General features: G+C 56.8%; 7 protein-coding genes across 7 annotated transcripts; 2 read left to right on the top strand and 5 right to left on the bottom strand.

Annotated features, from left to right (window-relative positions):
* Window positions 1–769: 769 nt before the first annotated feature.
* UV8b_04364 (uncharacterized protein) lies at window positions 770–1261 on the top strand (the record flags this gene model as incomplete). The annotated part of the gene is made up of 1 exon (XM_043141862.1): window positions 770–1261. One exon carries the CDS (start codon window positions 770–772, stop codon window positions 1259–1261), a length of 492 nt encoding a protein of 163 aa, XP_042997796.1.
* A 951-nt stretch (window positions 1262–2212) lies between these two features.
* On the bottom strand, window positions 2213–3870 carry UV8b_04363 (uncharacterized protein; the record flags this gene model as incomplete). Its single annotated transcript, XM_043141861.1, has 3 exons — window positions 2213–3045; window positions 3124–3406; window positions 3580–3870. 3 exons carry the CDS (start codon window positions 3868–3870, stop codon window positions 2213–2215), a joined length of 1407 nt encoding a protein of 468 aa, XP_042997795.1.
* A 912-nt stretch (window positions 3871–4782) lies between these two features.
* Window positions 4783–6361, bottom strand: UV8b_04362 (uncharacterized protein; the record flags this gene model as incomplete). The annotated part of the gene is made up of 3 exons (XM_043141860.1): window positions 4783–5513; window positions 5621–6074; window positions 6176–6361. 3 exons carry the CDS (start codon window positions 6359–6361, stop codon window positions 4783–4785), a joined length of 1371 nt encoding a protein of 456 aa, XP_042997794.1.
* Window positions 6362–7805: 1444 nt separating this feature from the next.
* UV8b_04361 (uncharacterized protein) lies at window positions 7806–9757 on the bottom strand (the record flags this gene model as incomplete). The annotated part of the gene is made up of 3 exons (XM_043141859.1): window positions 7806–7995; window positions 8188–9211; window positions 9334–9757. 3 exons carry the CDS (start codon window positions 9755–9757, stop codon window positions 7806–7808), a joined length of 1638 nt encoding a protein of 545 aa, XP_042997793.1.
* Window positions 9758–10930: 1173 nt separating this feature from the next.
* On the bottom strand, window positions 10931–12655 carry UV8b_04360 (uncharacterized protein; the record flags this gene model as incomplete). The annotated part of the gene is made up of 1 exon (XM_043141858.1): window positions 10931–12655. One exon carries the CDS (start codon window positions 12653–12655, stop codon window positions 10931–10933), a length of 1725 nt encoding a protein of 574 aa, XP_042997792.1.
* Window positions 12656–15292: 2637 nt separating this feature from the next.
* Window positions 15293–17255, bottom strand: UV8b_04359 (uncharacterized protein; the record flags this gene model as incomplete). Its single annotated transcript, XM_043141857.1, has 3 exons — window positions 15293–15531; window positions 15666–16985; window positions 17069–17255. The coding sequence occupies 3 exons, from the start codon at window positions 17253–17255 to the stop codon at window positions 15293–15295; spliced, it is 1746 nt and encodes a 581-aa protein (XP_042997791.1).
* Window positions 17256–20049: 2794 nt separating this feature from the next.
* On the top strand, window positions 20050–22152 carry UV8b_04358 (uncharacterized protein; the record flags this gene model as incomplete). Its single annotated transcript, XM_043141856.1, has 2 exons — window positions 20050–20852; window positions 20940–22152. The coding sequence occupies 2 exons, from the start codon at window positions 20050–20052 to the stop codon at window positions 22150–22152; spliced, it is 2016 nt and encodes a 671-aa protein (XP_042997790.1).
* Between the last annotated feature and the right edge of the window lie 563 nt (window positions 22153–22715).

The raw sequence follows: 22715 nt of genomic DNA, 5'->3' as shown, positions 1-22715 counted from the left end.
GCTGGCGACTCGAGCGCGGCGACGGAGGTGAACGAACGAAACGAAACGAAACGAAACGGTCTGGTGAACAAAGCCAGAGGGGGAGGGGCCCACGCTCAGGCAACTGCCATGACGGCTAGACTCGGCGGTACAATCAAGTGGCACACGTCAATTGCTGCGCGGCGCTTCGTTTGTTGCTGTTACGTCAATGCTGTGATGAGATGAGATGGAGTGGCTGGCTAGCGGTGCAGCCTGGCTTCTCTGGGAGCGTCGAACATGGATCTTTTCAGCGGGGTTGTTCGTGGCCTCGGACCGTCGCGGTAAAGTATGTAGGTAGTCGTGAGTATTGGGCAATCCGCACTGTGCTGTGCACGTGGCGTGGGGGGCAGAGACATGCCTTGGCGAAATGCCTACATTGTGCCGAGTACCCTGGCTATCCCAACGAAAAGGAGCACCCAAAGATCCAGTCTCTCTCTTTCGCGGTGTCTGTCATCTTTGCCTTTGTCCCTTTTTTCCCTGGCTTTGCAACAGTCACCAAATATTGGTGCCTCGCAGTTGGAGCTCCACCACCTCTGGGCCGGCGATCAACACCACCGTGACCCCTCGTGCAGGCAACAGCCACGGCAAAGGTTTGCCTCACCTCACCCAACCACCCCAAACTCCCCATCGCCAACAACTCGCCCACAACTCGCCATCAGACCCCCGAGACCCAGAACCGCGCAAAAGCACCCGCAGACCTGGACTCTCTACCGCCCGCGCTTGCCCGCACAATCCCCCCCCCCCCACCCCAATGGCATGCGCCTCGCCCCCGCGCGCGCGCATCCTCGGCCCGCCCTTGACGCCGCCCCAGCGCCAAGCCAAGCAGCTGGGCCTCCTCTTCGCCGGCGCCGGCTTCCTCGCCCTCTCCGTCGCCGTGGCCCGCCGCTCCGTCCTGCGCCGCCAGCGCGAGGGCTTCCCCCGCTTCTACTCCTCCAACAGGGCCGCCGCGCGGATGGACGGGGCCGAGCGCTCGCTCCTGGCCGTGCAGGCGCTCGGCCTGGCTACCCTCAACGTCGCCAGCTTCGGCGTCCTGCTGACCGGCGGCCTGGCGTGGGCGTTTGATCTGTGCAGCGTGGGGGAGCTGCGGGACAGGACGCGCGCGGCGCTGCGGCGCCCGGGCCGCTTCTCGCCGCAGGATGAGAGGGAGCTGGAGGGCATGATGGGCTCGCTGCTGGACAAGATGGGCATGCAGAGGCCCAAGGACCTGGGGGGGGAGGTCGCCACAGGGACGGGTCCGGAGTGAGGCGAGGCGAGGCGGGGCGGGGCGCGACGAGACGAGACGAAGCGATGCGATGCGATGCGATGCGATGCGACTTCGTGGCTCTGTCATGCCCGCTGGACAAAACAAGATGATGCGGGGCCCTGGGTGCTTGCGTTTTCGAAACCTCAAGCTGCCGTTGACTGTACAATTGCGCAAATCTCATACCCCGGGAAGACTTGCCTCGATCACAGGGCCGAGGCTCCATGGGGGCTCCATGGGGGCTCCATGGGTACGCGACAATGTATCTAGATGCACATAATCCCGTCTCCTTTTTTGCACAGAAATGAAAAGTTGGTACACACAAAACGCCACGTCGTGTCTTGCAGCGTCTGCAGCGTCTGCAGCGTCGGCCTGTACAAGCAGCAGCAACAGGTTGTCCATCGCTCTCGGCACGTCTGCTGCGCCGCCGCATAGCCAGACGGCCGAGTCTCACGCGCCTGCACGGGGAAAAAAAAAAGAAAAAGAAAAAGAAAAAGAAAAAAAAAAGGGGGAGTCCTGCCAACTCCGTGGCTTTGCTTGGCGCCTGTGGTCAAGTCGTCGTTGGGCAGCTCGACGCACCTGGTGTCGAGCGGGCGACTGGCGAGCTTCAAGGAGCCAAGAATTGCGCGGATGGACCAGACTCTTTTCTTCTACCGAGGTTGAATGAACGTAAAACGGGACGGGAGAACGACAGGCCCTCCGTAACCGCAGTACACGTGGATATCCGCAATATGCAGGAATTCCATGGTTCTACTCTTCTTCTACCAAAGGTTTAATGTACAATGGGCTGGGAAAAACGATAGACCCCTTGGGCCGGGTGCAGCACGGATAGGCGCAGGATGCACAAGCCAGAGCTTGCTACCGCCTTCCTTGCTCCCGTCGAGATCTGCCGGATGCAAACCGTCGTTGCCGAGGTCAGCCGGTGGCAGCGCAGAGCCCAGCCGGTCTCGAGGTTCACGCGGCAGTGGTTTTCTTGGCCCTCGGCTTCTTCCTGAGCTCGGCGATGTCCTCCCTGCCCTCCAGGCTGTTTCGCCGGCCCCAGTTCTTGGGCTGCCTCTTGAGGAATGCGCCAACAGCTCCGAGGTAGCCCTCGTGCCGCAAAAAGTACGCCTGCTTCTCGCCTTTGCTCCAAAATTTCAAGCCGTAGCTCAGCGTGTTCATTGTTTGTCTGTGGCCGCGGATGAAGGAGCCGCCAAAGTAAATGTCGGACACGTTGTGTATTTGCGACTGCAAGTACGCAATTTGCCCTATGTTGTTGGACACTGCGTACAGCAGCGATCTCGATATGTCGCCTTCCGTGAAGCCCAGCTGCAGGGGGCCGGTGCCCGCGGCAGAGGGATTCTCTGGCGACTCGGCAGCATCGGCGGCAGCAGCAGCGGCGGCGGCGGCGGCTTCGGCCGTATTCTTTTTGCGAAACACCTTCCCAAACGACGAGGCAATGGTTGTGCTTTTGAGTCCAATCTTGCCGTAATCCGTGCCGTATATATCGCCGACGAGCATGTCGACATTTGCGTTGTCTCCGTGACCAGCTTGCTCCAACATGTCGTCAAAGCTCTTGGCGCTTGTGAGGAGTGACAGCAGGCCCCATAGAGTGCCTCCTCCCAGAGACGTGCCGCCGACGCGCTGGTACGATCGGGGGCCGTCGACTTTGAGAATGGAGACGCCAGACCCAATGTTGACCAGCAGATAGGGATATATCGTCTCTCTAGGGCTCACAAAGTGCATGGGATCGGTCTCTGAGTAGGTAAAGACCTCCCTAGGAATCTCTTTGATGAAGAAATCCAAGCCTGAGCGAGAGCAAAAGCGTCAGCCCTCGTATAGTCAGTCCTCCACCGACAAGCAGCAGGCGGCCGTGTGCCTCTCACCGATAATGAGACATTCCATCTCGTCTTCTCTAAGGACGTCGACGCCCAACGCATCTCGAATCATGTCGTAAAACTTGTATGCGCCGCCGCCGGTGGCCATGACGCACAGCTCACCCGGCTGAGATCCATTGAGCGCCAGCTGCTCATCTCGAAGATGTTTCATGAATTCGACGCAGTCATGGATGCGATCTGTTTCGAAGATTTGGAAATTCAGCCGGCCTCCGGGGTCGGTGGAATGCACCTCGCGGGAGAAGTAGACCAACTTGATGAGTGATCCGCCAATCTAAAAAGAAACATGTCCTCACTCGTCGTCAGCGCACGTCACGATGTCTCTTTTTTTTTTCTTCCCCTTCCTCTTCATGTTGTTTCTCCTTCTTTTACTCTTTTTTGTCTCCTTCCCCCCCCCCCCCCCCCCCACCGGTTGAGAGCGTGCAGTAAAGGAGCATGTGTACGCACATCAACGGCGATATGGCTGACCACGGCGGTGTGGTTGGGCAGACGAATGTCACTTGTTTCGTGGTGCGTGGGACTCCCTCGACCATTCACTTGGGAAGGACCAGCGGCTCCCACTGCCGGCGTGGAGGCATCGGGGTCGACGATGAATGCGCCCTTGACATTGATCTTGACGCTGCCTGGTCTGGTGATGGTGTTGTTGATCTCCTCGGTCGAGGTCATGGTCCTGGACCCATCGTCGAGGTGTCGAGCGGAACCAGCGTCGGCGAGAGCAGCCGACTGCTGGGCGTCCATGGCAGGCGTCGTCATACCGAAGCGGCGAGATCGCTGCTTCAATGGCGCGGCAGACAATGGGGAGACGACGGCGCTGCAGGAGCTGAGGTAGCTAGGGCGCGGGCGTGGGCGTGGGCGTGGGCGTGGGCGTGGGCGTGGGCGCGCAAAAGTGAGATGAAAGCAGGCAAAGACAGTCACGCCATAGTCATACTCACGGTTGACATGACCCGAGGGTGGTTGGGGAGCTGCGGGAACTGCACCCGGCAAGATGCTGATAAAGCCGCAGAGGGGTGCTCCTCCGTAAATTCGTTGATTAAATTCGTTGATAACCAAGGTTGGGAGGGGCACTCGAAAGAAAAACGATGGGGAAGTGGGGGATCTTGGGGAGGACCATGCCGGGCTTATCGATAAGGCAGATGCTTTGCTCCGGTACGACGCGACCGAGGTTTGACAGCATTGCCGAAGGTACCGAGGTACCTGAGGAAGCTTGCGGGACGTCGCAACTTGCAAGCAAAAAACCTGCCGAGGAACATGCTTGGGTAATCTGAAATGCGTTGTTTTCACAGTTGGTTGCAGCGGCAAGTTGTCGTTGGTGCAGTAGGCGTTGCAGATGCAGATGCAGAATGCAGTTCTTGTTTGCATGATGCAGAGTACAAGTTTGGTCCGACTCCTCCACCGAGAGACTGCACTGCAGCATCACTTGGTAGGCCAATCGGGCACGGACAAGCGAGAGCAAACAGAGCATACCGAGTATTCCACAGCAATCAGAGTCGAGAGACTAATAAAGCTACTCGAGTCTACTAAGCCATTGCCAGCCTACCCTTCCTGCTCCGACTGATTTAGTTTCAACGAGGCGAATCAAACGAGGCGAAATGGAAAGGGCGCAACCGACGCCGACACTATGCACGCGCACAAACGCACAAACACGCGTCTTCAGAACAAGTTGCCGCCCGGGACGACGACGAAAAGCGCCGTCAGAGCACCGCCTACGGCCACAGACGCCAGGATGGCCTGGACAAAGATGGTGTCTTGGATCTGTCTCAAGGCCGGTTCCTGGATCCACACCTCGCGATCAAAGATTTTTCGCACAAGGTGCCGCCTCTCGTACTTGGCAACCCAGGGCTTGTCCTCGTGGCCGTTGTCCAGGCCGAAGCAATCGAGGCTTCGCTTTTCCCCGCGACCCTCCTGATCCTCCTCATCGTCGGCTGGCCCAAAGATCTCCCACGGCCTCAGGTGGCGGCGGTGCCTGCCATGCAGCACGACGCATACGCCGTTGTAGCCAGCGACAAAGGTGCTGACGCCCAGGACCCACGCAACGGCAGCAAGGGCGCGGTAGCTGCGGGCGAGCCTGCTGAGGGTCGTGAGAATGGCAATGGCGAAGCCGGCGACAACGAGGAACGCTCCGAGGACGCGGGCAAACCAGACACGAGCCGGGTTGCCGTTGCGGATCGACCACCGCACAAAGTTGGGGTGAGATTGACGGCGCAGATCATGATCCACGGTCTTGCAGAGGCCGCGCAATGCGCTGGGATGGGTCGTGTAGGAGAGAGCTTGGACCGCCGCCTTTTGCTCCAACGAGCTCAGGTTGAGCTGGCGCGGAGCCCCGTCCACGATGAACGTGGCCATGACGCGGTTGATTTCGTCTCGGAACGGCTGGATAGTGACTGGACCCCAGCGTGAGCGTGCGGTTCATGGTCGGAAAGGGGGGGGGGGAGGGTGGGTGGGCAAAGACGGAAGACAACCCTACGTGGGAAGCGAAATATCAACTTACACGGCACCCTTGCCCCGGCCGACCGGTAGGCGTTCGCCGCGCGAGACTTGTACTTGGAAGAAGTGTCCGACAGCGTGGAGTGGGAGGCGCCCCAAACGGACAAGGAGCCGCTCTCACTCTTGCCGTCGCAAGAGCTAGGGGGTGTGCTGAAGGGGTCGAAAGCAGGCTCCGGCACCTCCGGCATCTCCGGCATCGAATTTTCAAACATGGTCCCTTTGAACATGGGGGCTGACGGCGGGTGAGGGCGCCTCCTGTTTTCGGCCTGTTCCTTTCGAAGTTTGAGCATGGCTTCCTCTTCCATTGCCTGGGTCCACTCTGGAGACAGGCAGGTGTCGGCGCGGGGCGCCTGGTCGAATCGCTCGACATAGTCTCTGTGCCAAAGATGGAACTGGAGGTTTTCGGCTGAATGCTCAACATGGACCAAGTAGTCCATCAAGTCGTGAACCGTCATCGGCTACAAGGACCTCCCAAGTCAGTCAAATCAACATCAACCCTGGACAAGCATCGCGGGCAAGGGGTACGGTAGTAGATGCAGGGGTCTTGAGGTCGGCCTACTGGACAGGTATCCCCGTTGATGATGTTGTCAAACGCCAGGGAATCCGGGATGCCAGCGGGCTGGGCCCGGCGGCCGGGCTGGAGAGTGCCTTGACTGCTGGCATCGTCAGGCGACTCGCTGCTTGCCCGCAGGCCCTGCGGATGCACATGGTCGGGTCGCTTGTACGCAAGGGAAAGCAGGCCCATGGTGAGCAAAACACGTATCGCGAAGAGAGGCCGGGCGAAAGGGTGAGTGAGACGGAGGCAGGGGTTTCCTTGATCAAGGCGACGCTCAGCAGGGGGTGGGAAAAAGGATTGACACAAACCAGCCGAGGCTGCTTATAAGACGCGGGCGTTGGAAAAACTAACAACTTGGCGGAACATGGTGGACATGGTGGCCAGCGGCTACCGACGCACCACCGCGTCGTCCTTGGATCCAGCTCGGGGAGACCCGCATGCGGAAACCAGACATCAAAGTCGAGATCTGGCGCCCCCTCCCCTCCTTCATCCCGTCGCGTAAATTACTGGAACCTGGCGCATCTTTCCGAAGCCAGGACGTGCGGGTGGAGCATCTGCCGCGGGGGGGGGGGGGGGGGGGGGGAAGCAGGTCCGGCATGTGCCATCATCTTCTGCCCGAACCGGCGCAAGTGTCCAACCGTTGCTGCAGGATCAGGATCTCTCTCCTCGGGCATTCGTCGGGCATTCATCGTGTGTTTTGGCCGGGTCCTCGGTACGGAGTGCTCCGCAGCGCGGTGGCGAGTTGAACCACTCCGCCGGCGCCTTGTGCCCTGGCGGTGCGGTGCTGCAGCAATGCTGGGTGGGCGCGGCAGTTCATGCCGTGGCATCCGACAGCAGGGATAAAACGAGGGTTGCGAGAGTGCAGGTGCAGGTTCCGTCTCCGTCCTTGGAGTCTCGGCTCACGTTCCGGGATCGAGATTCGAGGCATCAATCCCTGTTCGTCTTGCCGCCCCACCACCAAACCGTGGAGCGGGTCCAGTCCAACGCCCCGCCCCAGCTGCAAGGGACACGTACATAGTATTGCCCCAGGTCAGGTGGAGGTGCCACGCGAGGCGATGCAAAAGCAAGACACCTTGCGCCCAACAGCCCAGCCCGCACGTGGTTTGGTTGGTCATGTTTAGGAATGAAAGGAAGAATTGGAATTGGATCTGCTCGCCCGTGTGTCTCGATGCCTTTGTTTTCTTTCTCTCCTTCTACTTTTTTTTTTTTTTTCCCCGCTCTCAAGTGCTCAGTTTGCTCTGTACTCTCGGGGCTGCGATGAGGAGGGCTCGTTACTCCCGTGCCCATGATGTTTGGTTCAGTCAACACTTAAATATATTGGCACCAAGTTGACGCGTAGCGTAGCCTCGCTGAGAAAATGAAAACCTTTTTTTCCTTTTTTCCATTCTTCTTCCACCCGTCGCCCCCGAGGGTGTGCCGCGGGATCCTGCGGCGCATGGAGCAGCCACCAGACCCTTCATTCCCGTGATGCGTGCCGTGCTGTGCTGTGCTGTGCTGTGCTGTGCTGTGCTATCCATGTACAATCATCTTGGCGAACTGCAACTACACCAAACGGCCCGAATGGCCTCCTCGTTCCTCGCAATCACCTTACGCAAAGACCCGGGTGAGCCCCGCCATGCCTGCTTGTCACCTTTTACTGCTTGTAAGGCTTGGGGCCAATCATGAGCTCGGGTCTGACCAGGGCCTCGAACTCGTCGGACGAAAGGGCTCCGAGTTCCAGGGCGCTTTCCTTGAGGGTGATGCCTTTCTTGTGAGCGTTCTTGGCGACCTTGGAGGCCATGTCGTAGCCGATCTTGGGGTTGAGGCAGGTCACGAGCATGAGACTGTGCATATAATTAGTTTTTTTGGCCCCCAACGTCGCGATGGTTTGATTTCTTGGGTCGTGGGATAGGAAAGAAAAAAGAAGGAAGAAGAAAGAAAGAAGAGGAAGAAGAAGAAGAAGAAGAAGAGGAAGAAGAAGAAGAAGAAGAAGAAGAAAAAGAACAAAAAGAGGCCATCGGTGGCTGCCAACTTACGACTCCTTCATAATCTGAGCTATCTTGGCCTCGTTGGCCTGCAGCCCCGCGACAAGGTTCTTCTCAAACGACCGCATGCCGTCGGCCAGGAGACGGCAGCTGTGCAGCAGGTTCCGGATGATGAGCGGCTTGTAGACGTTGAGCTCAAACTGCCCGTTCATGCCGCCGATGGTGGTGGCGACGTGGTTGCCCATGACCTGCGCGCAGACCATGGTCAGAGCCTCGCACTGCGTCGGGTTCACCTTGCCCGGCATGATGCTGCTGCCGGGCTCGTTCTCCGGCAGCGCCAGCTCGCCGAGCCCGCACCGCGGCCCGCTGCCCAGGTACCGCACGTCCTGCGCGATCTTGGTCAGCGCCGCGGCGAGCGTGTTGAGGCTGCCGTGCGCCTGGACGAGGGCGTCGTGCGCCGCCAGCGCCTCGAACTTGTTGGGCGCCGTGCGGAACTCGGTGCCCGTCATCCGCGTCACCTGCGCGGCGACGGCCTCGGCGAACCCCTCGAAGGTGTTGATGCCGGTGCCGACGGCGGTGCCGCCCTGCGCCAGCAGCCGCAGGTCGGGGAGCGAGCCCTCGACGCGCGCGATGCCGAAGCCGAGCTGGGCGACGTAGCCCGAGAACTCTTGCGCGAGGGTCAGCGGCGTGGCGTCCTGCAGGTGCGTGCGGCCAATCTTGATGATGTTGCGGGCCTCGAAGGCGGCCACCTTGGCCTGGAGGGCGGCGCGGAGGCTGCGCAGGGCGGGGAGCAGCTCGTTCTCGAGCTCCAGCACGGCGGCGATGTGCATGACGGTCGGGAAGGTGTCGTTGGAGGAGGCGCTGCGGTTGACGTGGTCGTTGGGGTGGACGGGCGTCTTGGTGCCCATGGTGCCGCCGAGAATCTGGATGGCCCGGTTGGAAATGACCTCGTTGGCGTTCATGTTGGACTGCGTGCCGGACCCGGTCTGCCAGACGACGAGGGGGAAGTGGTCCATGAGCTTGCCGTCGGCGACCTCCTTGGCGGCCTGCTGGATGGCCTGTCCGATCTTGGCATCTAAAGGCGCCGCCGAAGCCATTAGCAATCATGACCGCCAGGGGCCCATTACCATCACCATCACCATCATCACCATCATCACCAGCATCGCCATCATCGCCACCACCACCACCCCGACATACCCAAGCCGTATCGCATGTTGACAGCAGCCGCAGCCCCCTTCAGGATCCCAAACGCCCTGATCACGGGCGGCGGCATCCGATCCTGAGGCTGGTTGATGCGAAAGTTCTCCAGCGACCGCTCCGTCTGGGCCCCCCAGTACTTGTCGGCCGGGACCTGGATCTCGCCAAAGGCGTCGCTCTCGGTTCGAGTCGCTCGAGACATGGCGGCTGCGGCGGTGCGGAAGCCTCTGCTGGACAAGGTGCGCCCGTCAAGCCTGGCGGCAGACATGTCGAGTTTGAGTTCCAGCCGCGCCTGCGGGGTCGTGCCCGTGCCCGTGGTGGCTTTGGACGCTGCGCCAGCCGCGGCAGCTCGCCCGACGACGGACCTGCTGCTGACCCGGCCAGCGGCCAGGGCGCCAGGTCTCGACACGACGCATCGCAGCATGGCGTGCGGCTTCACGGCTCGGTCTGATTTCGGGCTCTCTCTCAAATCTCCCCCGTGAGCTTCCTTGGCTGGGAAAGAAAAAAAGAAAATAAAAAATAAAAAGACCAGACGGGAACGGGCGGGCCAAGCAGCGCAGCGCTCAAGACGGGAAATTTCGTGTCCAACCAGACCCCAAGCGGAGGAAGCAAGCAGAATCAAATCAAATCGACATTTACAAAAGAAAAAAAAAAAAAAAAAGAAACCAAAGAAAGAAAAAGAAAGAAAGAAAGAAGAAGAAAAAAAAGCCCCCCCCCGTTCCGAGATGAAACAGGGGCAAACCCGGAAACGAATAATTCTCGGGTGCGCCAATTTCAACATTGCAATATTACTCCTGCAGCCCCACTGGGCGGGCGATTCATCCCCATTTTCATTTTCCTGGCACGGGTTGGTGTCACATGATCCTAGCTATGTACTACACATCACATCGTGCACCCGTCGCAGTTGGGTACATAATGTTCGTACCGGAAAAAGGCTGGGGCCAGTAAGACCAGCGCAGCAGCCCGTCTATTCCCAGCAGAGACCGTTGGCCACCCCAGGCCAGTGCTGGAGCGGATCTGCATCCCAGCCTTCAGCTGCTCATGCGGCCATGCCCACTGATTGGTCCGCGGCCGCTTTGCATTGCCCGAAAAGGAATCTTCTAGCAGTGAGTCGGTTGGGATGGTTCGATACATACTCCGTACCCCAGACAGTACCAAGTGCACCAGATGCCCGCCACCTGACGGATGCCACGTCGAGCCATCCCATCACAGTGCCCGCTAAAGCCCCCATGCAACAATGGAACGAACCAATTTCGACTCGGACAACTGTATTTCATATCAACGCCTACAAGTCCACCTCATGGCTTAAACGAGGCTTAAACGAGGCTTAAACGAGGCTTGCTCATTATTCCGTACCATTAATGCCATCTCCGGTACTACGACCACCTTCTTCTAGCCTACATCCTGGCAAAAAGGTCTAGGCCGTCATCCTGCCACTCGCTTCTGTGCAAGCTCCAACATCCAGGCCACCATCCTCTAGCCCGTCGGTTGAAAACCCTCCATTTAGAAATGTGCTTTTTGCCCCAGAATCAATAAAGACACACAAACAACGCATGTCAAATCTCTGCCCTCCAAATCCCAAACTTCTGCGACCGAGTCACCCTGCTGTAGAGCGAGTTGCCAGTGTGTAAGCCGACTCGGCGCCTGAGCACCTGACCACCATAGATTCATCCAGAGCATTAATTGCCATCTCTATGAGCGACCTGGCGTGCTCCGATGCCGGAATGGCCATGGCTTCCTCCACGTCGAGGATTCCTGGACGATGAATCGGGGCCAACGGCCGTTTGTCCCCAATGACGCCGAACCCTGGTTCTCCAGGACCAAACTGCTTTAGTGCCGTGCTCTCTGCGTTTCGATATGTTCTATTGACACCCGAGTACCACCAGTTTTCGAGTTTTCCAACTCGAGTGGCCAGAGCTGCTTCCGTGAGACGGTCGGTCCCAGGTCGGTACAGAGCGCGGGTTTCCGGAGATTGGTCTCGCCAGCTACCAGAGCACCAAGATCGACCGTCACCCAAACCCCACGCCTCCGCACGGCCGCTATTGCTTTCTACACGGTCAGTATTTGCCCAAGTTTCATCTGCTGCGTCAATCATGCCCGATGGCGACTCCAATCTCCGGACTTGAGAGTCGCCAAGCACTCGTTCGGGCGGAGCGCTCCAAGAGCTTGTTTTAGGTATTGCTTCAATTCTGTCAGGAGTAAGAGAAATATCGTCTATGCCGGCTTGCATAAGGGTCTGCGTTGTGATCAAAAGCCCCTCATCATCCTCTTGGCTCAAGAACCCCGAGGGAGAGTTTGCCTTCAAGGCCTTGAATGTCGATTCAAAGGTTGAAGGGCGATATTGTCGCTGCCCAGGGGGTCCAGCAGTCAACGGCATTGGAGAAGGGCCTGTCGGGGCCAGGGAATGATGCGTCTTTAAAACCTCGCTGCTCGTGGACTTGGCTCTCGGAGACACGGGGATTGCGGATGCTGGCGTGCTGTTCCTCGTGCTCCAAGCTCCGTCCATCTTGGGGATGGCATCGAGCTGGGCTGGCCTGAAAGTAGAGGATTCGGTTTGACAAGCATACTTTGGGTAAGAGAAGCTCGACGTTCCTTCACTGGCACCAGATGCCATGCCAATGGTCGCCAACGAGGGAGGGCTCGCCGACGAGAGGCCCGTCACAGGCTGACTGTACATACAGGGTCTTGGCCTAGTCCCGCGCTGAAGAGCCTTCTGAGCAGTCTTCTGATTCGGATTCGGGTACGAGGCCAGGTTCTGTAAAGACTTGACGGTCATGTTCATCAAAGCACCCATGTTGAAGTCGTCATCAGCTTCCCCTTCGGTTGCGGCTTCATCCCCCGTGTCGCTATCGTTCCTGGAATGACGCTCTCCATCACCTGCGGTAGGCCTGTCCAGACCACTCCATTCTACACCAGAGAGTGAAGAAAGCGGGCCAGGAGTGTGAGTGGAGGGAGCTAGGATTGCTTCAGCTGGCATTTTTGCGAGAATGTGATCTGGTTCGTTGAATGGGCTAATGGCCCGATCGTAATTCTGCTGCAGCGGCGTGTACTGCTGCAACGCCGTGATGGGTGGCCCAGAAGGAGCCCTCAACGGCAACCCGGCCAGCACCGACTTGGGCAAAAGGGCAAGATCGGCATGCAAACCGGCGGGAGACCACTTGAGCGAGCGTCCACGTCGAGTGGGCGGCTGGAGTGGTTGGGTTGAGCTTGGTTTGTAGATTGTGCCAGCGGTGGTATATGTGCGTTGCTCAGGGGGGCCCGAAGGTGATGAAGCTGTTGAGGTTGAAGGGACAAAAGAACTTGCAAGTGCTTGCTTGTCCATGATGTATGTATACCTAGGTTAGGAGGTAGGTAGTTGTTTCGCACTTGGTAGTGTCCAAAATGCTCGTCGTGCCTTCGATTTTGCCGCTGGAGAAACAACAGTGTCCGAGGGCAAGTCCCAAGTACGAGAAGCGCTCGCTTGGAACCCGCGCCGAATGTAGCAAAGCGCTTCTCCGCACGTATAATTAGATTCACTTCCCGAGGTCAATGATAAACTCGAGATCCAACTATGTTTCCAGTTTAGGTTTGGTAAATCAGGGAAATTGCATAAAGATTGAAGGTGTCTGGGAGGAGAATAATGTCAAGGGCGTGAAAAGCACACAGCATTCATCACCGGATTCCGAGGCCGCGCACTGACTCAGGCCCAAGTACATACCTATGGTTGGAGAAGGAGTGAAGATTGTCGGTGGTCAACGAAATCATGCGCAGTTAACGCTCCTTCTCCTTGGCGCTGTCGGTCGACCGGGAAGGCAAAGAGACGGAAGGAGTCACCGGCCAGCGCTTTCCGAGTCAAAAAGGGGACAGCGCTGTGGTTCTTTCGGTTGCGCTTTGCCGACTTGGTTGGGAAATAACGATGCAAATGTTTGTAGGCATAGTACCAAAAACCAAAAACCAAAAAAAAAAGGGAAGAAGAGGAAAATCCAAGGAAACCAAGAAAGCGCGAAGAGCATGGAAAGGAAAGGGAACGAGACACTCAGCAAGCCAATGTCATCATCCAACTGCCCGTCCGCTCTTCCGGAAGAAAAGTAGAGACGGCACGGCTTGTGGTCCAAAAATGGGCCTATCGATGGGAGTTGAGGAGAGGGAAGGCAGGACAGAGAAGGAGAGAACGCGAAACGCCACGGTAAGAGACTGGACGCAACAGAAGCACCCAGCGGCGAGAAGCAGGGACAAGAAGTCAACTCGGTTCGAGTTCGTCCGCATCGAGCAGCCAGCCGCGCGCACTCGGCCGGTCCCGTCGCTTCGAGTGCCAACAGCTGGTGGTAACGACATGATGACATAGGAGGTAGGCAGGAGGTAGCTACTAATAGGTACCTACCTACCTTACCTAACTACCTTAGGTACCTTGGCTGCTGGAGTCTCTTGCAACCAGACTGCATCTCGACCTGCCGCAAGGCAAGCCTTCGCAAGTGCGCGGGCATGTATCAACCTCCTCCTACCTGGGGTAAAAGAGGTATGTAGGTACCTCCTTGGGTAGACGGTTTCAACTCGATATGCCATCGACAATCATGAACCTCCAGCGTATAATTGTCGTGTTTGTCATTCAATCCTCATGCACAATAATGCCCTTCCAACTCTTCTCCAGGCCCGGCGCTGAACGAGCCGAGAATCACAAGTCAATAAAGCGCTTGCTCGCAGAGCCCAGGAATCCCCTGATTCCGCCTTGGACAAGACAAGTCTCCATCTTCAGCCATCTCTCACCGCAAAACAACTCCAAGTTGGCGCCAGGGCATAAACCCAGCCCCGTACAGAAATACAGAGGCAGATGCTGGGTTTGACTAGAGTATGTGCTTTCATCCACGATGGGCTACTCTTCTTACTTCAGAGGCAGCGACAAGCCGGTTTGACGTGTTAAAGCTTGATCAATGACTAGTTTGAAGGATAAAAAGAGTCGACAGGCAGGAATCAATAAGCAGCAAGGTATGCGAGTCCGCGAATAAAACAGAGAATTTCCGTCTCATCCTAAGTAAAAATCGTTTAAATCAGGTTTATACAAAACTTCCGTAAGGTAACGGGGAAAAGAAGAGAAGAAGAAGGCAAAAGAAAGCAGAAAAGTACAAGAACCTTTTGAGGAAGTTTGGGAAATTTACAAGGGTCCATCCTCCCCTAACAAATGAGACTTGGTAGCCGAGGAATCGTATGAAACGGTCAGATAGAAAGGATGGAACGTCAAGCTCCGTTGTGAGGCACATTGGTACAAAAGTATGTGGCAAGATAAGATCAAAGCTGGGGAGACTGGTCGACCCGCTCCGTTCGAGTCCCCAAAATCGTCGCAGGATGAATCGTAGACTGTCCAAAATCACTCGTTGAAGATTGGTCATGGTCATCATTTACAACAACTGTGGTTTAGTTGGCTTCGATCAACGCCTGCTCAACGGTCATCTTTGAAGTTGAAACATGGGTCCAGTCGGGTAAGCGCTCCCTGGTATCATTCCAGGACCACTCCGATTCGGGCCCGAGCCGCGCGACCCGGGAAGTTGGAAGTCAGGGTTGCTGTTCAAAAGCACATCCTGTCTTTGTTGCTTCATCTGCGGGGATCGGGCCGCCGGAGGGCCCAAATTTGGCATCGGGGGACGTGGCTCCCATCGCGGATTGACCCCTCGTTGGGAGATGGAGGTAAAGTTGGACCGTTCCGATTCAGCTGGGCTCCGCGCTCCACCAACTGTGGTATGAACGTCTTCATATATGGGTTCAGTCGGGTGGTGCCGTTCCGAACCAGCTGGGCTCCGCCCTCCACCCGCCCTGGCATGGACGTCTTCATACATGGGATCAGTCCGGTGGTGCCGTTCCGAAACAGCTGGGCTCCGCCCTCCTCCCGCCCTGGCATGCACGTCTCCATATATGGGTTCAGTCCGGTGATGCCGTTCCGAACCAGCTGGGCTCCGCCCTCCTCCCGCCCTGGTGTGAACGACTTCATCTATGGGTTCAGTCGGGCGGAGGTGCGGGTTCCCGTTCCCATGAGCAGTTTGAGCTGCTGGCCCGTCGAATCTAGGGTCCCTATCTTCATAGTAGTCGGCATGAGACCCTGATCCAACAAGGGCCATATTCGGCTGAGCAGGCTCTGGAGCCTGTCTGTACAAAGGCGCGGGAGATGCGGCACGGGATAAGTTTCGCTCCGAGTTGTCATGCGATACTGCTCCTGGCGGGATTGGAAGACTGTAATGTTTTATCAGTACTTTAATGTTTTGCTTGCGGTTTTTACACTGTTTACCGAGGCAATGTGTGGTTTGGGGGGGTTTAAGGAGAGAGAGTTTGGGGGAGGGGTTGTGTTGAGACATACAAATCTGTACTATACTTGCTGCTGTCACTCATGTAGGTAGCTCGTCCGCCATCGCCCATGGCGCGGCTCTGTTGCAAGCCCACCATTCCGGCAACGTCGACATCACTATCCCGAAGTTGATGAGTATTGCTGCTCATATCGTTCTGCAGACCAAATGCGCCAGCATCCATTTCGACGGGCGGAGCAGGTACGGCATGGCCGGGCAAGGGCGGGGGAGACTCAGCAAGAGGCAGGTCCCGACTTTCCGCTACAGAGCTGTTGTTATTTCCGTCCCAGTGATGTTCCAGTGATGTCGGAGATGCATGTGGTTGACCGTAAGAGGTATATTCGTCGGCTGGAGACATGTGGTCGAAGTGGCCGGGTGGCATGTTTCCGTAGACAGCAACGGGAGGCGGTGCGCGGCCTCCACTCATGTCTCCAGGCCCGTATGCTCCATGGATCGGAGGACGGTAACCGCCTCGAACACGAGGTCCTCCTCTTCCCGGTGGGAGACCATATCCTCCTCTGCCCCTACCAGGTCCCCGGCCGGCCACTCCATAGGCATCAAAGCCACCACGACCATAAGGGCCATGAGCGCCGCGACCTCCGCGTTGGTTTCCGCCGCGACCTCTTCCATAAGGCCGTGAGCCGTATGTGTCACGCGGTCCGTTGATGAGGTTCCCATGACGATCTCGAGATGCTGACCTCGTTGGAGCAACGAAACTAGCATCGCCAACACTCTCCACGTCGTTGAGGTTCTCGGCAGGGCTTCGCTGAGTCAGGGGCATTCTCTCGTCGCTAATTGGGTCATCCTTCCGCAAATGTTCGGACGTAGCAAATGCTGGAAGATGGTCGCCTCCAGCAGCAGTTCTTTCGTTGAAAGTAGAAACAGGAGGGACGGGACTGGCCATGGCCGGGAGTGAATTCATTTGATCCTCTGCTTTATAGAAATTTTCACCGCTCATTTCGGCATTTTCGGCGATGCGCTTCTGGCGAGCCTTCTTGCTGACAATGGCTCGTCGCATAGCGCATGAGGCGACGGCACTGATGGCGAGCATAATGGTAGAGGCCAGGACCAGATAGGTGCCCCAGGCTAGGTGCGGGATGAAAAGTAGAACATCAATCACAAACGCAACCAAACAAACGAGAAAGGTGAGGAGAGTAAAGATGAAAAGCACAAGGAGATATCTCGCTGAATGGGATGAACTGTGCATGTGGGCGGCCACGGCCAAGCAGAACATGATGAGAGTAAGGAATGCGGCAACAGGGTGAATGACCAGAATGGCAGACAATGTATGCCGTACGGAACTGGGCATATCGAAGCTTTGGGCGTCATCGCTCAAAACTCCGCCTAGGATTTTGGAACATAGGTCAGTTTTCATCTGTGTTGCAGAGGGGGGTTTCCGTTGAGGTACGGTGGACGGAACATCATACCTGTGGGATATCCCAACAGTATCTTGGTACATTTGTCGCCCTGGCAATAGCCGAATACGCCGTACTTGACGTCCTTGAATTCTCCCAAAGGAACGAGCTTGGTAAGGGGTATGGAAATGACGGAGAGAAGCAGCAGAATAAAGGCCGCAAAAAGCAGCGCCGACAATGGCGTTGCCGGCCTCACCATGGCGGCGAAGCAGGCTGCGGCGACAGATGGAGAACTTGTCAAGAAACGGCGCGGTCGGAACCGATTCAAGCTGCTTGGTAGAGCAGTCGTCCACAGGGTGGGACAATTAATGGACGACGCTTGCGCAAGCCATGGATAGCGTTTGAAACCAAAGTCCGCGTTTACGCTCGGGATACGCTCGGGAGAAGGGGGACTGGTGATTGACGACCGACGGCTGACGACGAGTGGACCTGCGACTGCAAGAGTCGGATTTCAGTACTATTGAGACGGATGAATTCGGGTTGTCTCGCAGTAGACACGCGATTGACGCGGTGTCGGCGTGGTGTCGGTGCGCGAGTTTTATCAATCAGGCCTTTGGCCACGAGCGGACTGCCTGCCAGTGAGCAAGCGGGCTGCTTATTATTATGAGGTCGCGGAAGGAACGCGACCAGCTCGCGACGGCTGGCCTGGAAGCTTTGAGCGACGTTTGCTGCCAACGCCGGAGCCTTGGAAGTGCGCCAGACAGCAGATGACGAGGGAATGAATCGTAATGTGTCAGAATGTCAACTGCGTTGTTGTGGAAGGCGCCTGGCTTTGAGACAACAACGACGTTTGTTGCAATGGGGGGGTGGGGGGCGCCTGGGAAGTACCATGTACCTAAGTTGGCAGGTAGGAGGTCCATAGGAGGTAGTAAACACATGGGGCGGTATAAGGGGCGGGCGGCTGAATCGCAGGGATCCTAGGGGCTAATCTACTATAGACAGGTGTACAAGGCAAGGCAAGTATCTGTCCGGCAAGTACGAGTTGCTCTAACCAGTTAAGGTCGCGCAGGTGCATGCTTACTGCTACTCCGTACACGGTCGGGGGAAAAACAATCGATAAGCTGTGGGGCAGGTGGCCGGCTTTCTGTGGTCTGTAACACCGAGTACTAACGGTAATTTAGGAGTACGGGTACCCAGTACCTGTCCTCCGGACCACTTAAACATTAGCAGCGCGCCTACATGCAACCACGAACAAGTCTGGTTCCAAGTCGCCGTTTTTCTTGGGACATGGCACGATATTTTTTTTTTTTTTTTTCAGTCCATGGTTGTCAGTTCATCAAAGGGAATACGGTGGATAATGGTGCGCGTTCTTCCGATGCATGCCCGTTGAAATGCACCGCAAATCTGAGAACTTGCTGCGTCCGCTCCTGGCCATTGTCTCACATTTTCCTCTCTCAACCCACATGGATAGGAGAGGATGCAAGGAAATTAGGTTTTCTGTGGCACAAGTGTCTCCGCTCCGTGACCTATCCATTCATGAGAAGAAGATATCCACCCATCTTTTCCGCTGTCTAGGATCTGATGCTTTTTTCCACTCCCTCAAGCAGCCATGGTTGCTGTTTTCCTTCCAAAACACCAGACCGCAGCATAAGCAAATGGGCACAAATTACCTCCTTGCTTAAGAGGTATGTACCCAAGGTACTCCGTACCTTGGATGCATATAATATTTTGGTGCCTCGTGCCACCAGACACCACCTGCAGGTAGGTGCGCTACCTTAGGTTAGGATGTACTCCGTATGATGTGTTGATGTGCTCCGTAGCGAATGGCACCTTGGCGGAGTGGTAGCGGTCAACTACTTTCTTCTGAACGTTCCAAACTGTCGCCTTGCCAAATTCAAAGCACCGGGAGGAGCTGAGGTGGGAATCCAGGCGAGCAGCGCTACTCCGTTGGTCGAATCCTACTTTGCCTGCATTGCCCTTTGCCTCTCGTCATCGGCTGCCAACTATGACGTGACGACATGGATACCTCTTCGTTCAGACAAAGGTTGCACCGACGAACGCGCCCACGGTTCAAACTTCGGAATTTTTAATACGGGGATATGCTGTACGAAGCATGCTTGATAAATTCGAAAGTAGCCCTAAGCCTGTGCTCAGGGACTGGAGGAGATGAGAGAAATACTGGGGTTCAACTCGGTTCCCATCACCAATCAATCGATGCTGTTTCTTCCCCTCTTTATTTGCTCTGCACGTCGTTGCTGAAAAGAGCCTTTGCTTGGGGAGCGAGAATAACTCTGCGTCGCGAGCTAGGTCGCCTCGGCTGAGATTGTAGAAAGCCTCAGTTGAGCTGTAGTTGGACGTGCTCGCTTCTGCCTACGACGAAGCCTCTGTTGCTTGCGTCTTCGTCACGGGACTTGTTGCTGCCCCCCCCCCTTGGCTTTGAGGGTGTAGGATCTGCAGAATCTAGCACAGGTAAGCAGCTTCGCCATAGGAATGATGAGTCATGCTCGCTCGATTTGCTACCCGGTAGTCCCGTAGTCTGCAGCTTGACACCTAGGTCGTCCATTCGTCCACAACGTATGCGGCGCACTGCTCTACGGCCATGGCGATATTTGGCTCTGTCTTTGGCGGAAATACGCGACAAGGAATTCCACCTGTCCGTCCCTGCCGTGGAGTAGTCAACGATCTCTTTCCTGGGCGGCGACTCTGAAGCCAAGTGGAGAGAGGAATGTGCGTCCTGTGTCAAAGCCCAACAGTCTGCTTCGTTCAATGACCGGCTGCTTCAAAGCTCGCCTCCACGGCACCAGCTTACAAAGACAGCAAGTAAGCTCTTAGAATATCGAGGACCAAGATCACCAGTCGCCACTGCCACAATCCCACTGCTGCCAGTACCTGAGCATGCTAAGGGCTCGGAGTGGAACCGCCAATCGGCCTCGGTGACTTCAGCTTTCGGCCACCTGAAAATTCCCGTCAGATTATTCCTCCCTCCTCCATACCACCCGGATGATCCCTCCAAGCCTACGAAACAGCCAGCTCAAGTCCAGGCGGAAGGCATCATGTCCGGGATGGTCAGCCGCAGCCTATTGAACATTCCAAAGGCGCTGCCCACACCACCAGGGGCATGTCGCGTGCGTCCTGGCCCAACCGTCGTCGTCCACCGCGTTCGATTGTCCACAACTTCATGTCGCCGAAGCGCCCAAAATTCTCCTTTTCAACCGCTCCGACCCCCATCACCCCAAGAGCTCGGTGCCCCCCAAGCGGCAAAGCAATTCACCAAAGCGCAGAGGTGGTCAAAATGGCTGCTCATTGCCCTCGTCACCGGCGGCACAGTGTACGTAGGCGACCGCCAAATATACGCCTCTGGCCTTACCAGAACCCTTCGCACATTCGCGACGACGCTCCTCGTCGCACTCGACTACAAGGTCAACTTTCGTCCCGAGCCCATCACCGCTGGGTCCGTCGCCGAGCTGCACACCCGCAACGCCGAACGCCTCTTCCATCTCCTGCGGACCAATGGCGGCTTATACCTGAAAATCGGGCAGGCCATTGCCATGCAGAGCGCTGTCCTGCCGCCCGAGTTCCAGAAAATGTTTAGCAGGATGTTTGACGACGCACCCCAAGACGACTGGAAAGATGTGGAGGCGGTGATCCGGCAGGATTTCGGCAAGAGCGTAGAGGAGGTGTTTGGCGTGAGCTTCGCGGGTAGAGAGGGTATGGGCCTCATGGAGCGCAAGGCCAGAGCGAGCGCTAGCGTCGCCCAAGTCCATTGGGCTAGACTGCCAGATGGCCGCGAGGTGGCCATCAAAGTCCAAAAGAGGGAGATTGCGAAGCAGATTGCCTGGGATTTGTGGGCGTTTCGGTGAGTTCCAAGACCAGTCCGTCTGCCGCTTAGCCGCGCTGACCAGAGTGACGTTTTCCTCGGGGGAAAATAAAAATAAAAAAACAGCGCTGTGACGTGGATCTATTCCAAATGGTTTGATCTTCCACTCTATACTCTCGTTCCGTTCATCACCGAGCGACTGGAATTAGAGACGGACTTTTTGAACGAGGCCCGCAATTCGGAAACCATGAGAAGCCTGATCAACTCGGAGAAGACTCTGAAAGGGCGCGTGTACATCCCCCTGGTGTACCCAGACCTCACCACTAAGCGTGTCTTGACAACCGAGTGGATCGAAGGTGTGCAGCTCTGGGATAAGAAGGCCCTGACGTCCAGATGGCTCGGAGGCCGAGGCAAAGGCTCTCCAGGTGCCAACTCTCCCCTGCCCTGGTTCGACGTGGAAAAGGCGCGGCTAGAGATGCGAACGCAGCCTCGGCGAGAAAAAGTCAAACCCGAGCGTCAAGAATGGAAGGGTGCGAGGGGCCGCGGCGGGCTGGGCCTCTCGACCAAGGAGGTCATGACCACAATGATTGACCTCTTTTCCGCCCAGATTTTCAAATGGGGAGTCGTCCATTGCGATCCTCATCCCGGAAACATCTTCATCCGGCGTCTTCCCAACGGGCGAGCCGAGCTCGTTCTCATCGATCACGGCTTGTACGTGTACATGTCCCCCACGTTCCGGCACCAGTACAGCGCATTCTGGAAAGCCCTCATGACCTTTGACAACAAGACGATTGCGCGCATCACGTCGGAATGGGGCATCAAGGGGGCCGACTTTTTCGCCAGCGCCACCCTCATGCGCCCCTACGAAGGGGGGCAAGGCAACTCGATGCGCGAAACCCTGAAGAAGCTGGAAGGCAAAACACCAGAGGAGCGGCACTATGCCATGCAGCGACTCATGAAGCAGAGCCTTCGAGACATGCTGGCCGACGAGGAGAAATGGCCCAAGGAGCTCATCTTTATCGGGAGGAACATGCGCATCGTGCAAGGGAACAACCAGTACCTAGGGTCGCCCGTGAACAGGGTCAAGATCATGGGGGAGTGGGCGAGCAGGAGCTTGTTCCAGGACAAGAAGCTGCCGTTTGCGCAGAGGCTGGCCAACGCGTGGAGGCATGTGCTGTTCAAGGTGGTCATGTCCGCGACGGACGTGGCGTTTTATTTCTTCAAGGTGCGGCAGTGGTTGGGCTTGGGAGGAGGCATGGAGGACGAAATGGAGCGGAGGATGAGAGGCGTCGCGCAAGACTATGGCATTGAGTTGCAACACGACGTATTCGGGGGATAGAGCGGCGGTGCAATTTCGTGTTGGTGGTTGCGAGAGCGTTTTTGTTGGCACGGCCAGTGTCCTATCAACCATTGACTCTTTTTCTTCCCTCTCTCTCTCTTTTTTTTTTGGCTCCTTTTCTTTTCCTGCCCGTCTGCCATGTCCCGAGGTACGTTGGTTTTATCAAGGGAGGGATTATGCGCACCATCACGGCGTCACCTGGGTCGCGGCGGGCCCCAGAAGATATTACCATCTCGACATGAATTATAAAGAAGGACGAAGACGGATTTTTTTGCTATTGTTCCATGATTGCATGATTTCTTTGCCGGGCCGCGTGCGTTCTGGGCGTTGGTGGGCCGGCGTTTGGAGCATCTTTGCCGTGCCGACTGATGTTGGGTGCCTGGTGGTTTTCGCGGGCCTGCTATGTACTACGCAGGGGGGGAGGGGGGGGTTGACGGGCCCGGTCAAGAGGCAATTTGCAACAAATCTGGTGATGAGACACGGACAATTGACGGGGGAGCCAACGACGGTGAGCGGCTGCAAGCCTGCAACGCTTGGATGGATGGCTCTACCTTGGCTCTACC

This window comes from Ustilaginoidea virens, chromosome 3 (genome assembly GCF_000687475.1).
Source record: "Ustilaginoidea virens chromosome 3, complete sequence".
Taxonomy (NCBI): Eukaryota; Fungi; Ascomycota; class Sordariomycetes; order Hypocreales; family Clavicipitaceae; genus Ustilaginoidea; species Ustilaginoidea virens.
The sequence above is the reverse complement of the archived record's forward strand: the minus strand, read 5'-3'. Positions and strand labels throughout refer to the sequence as shown.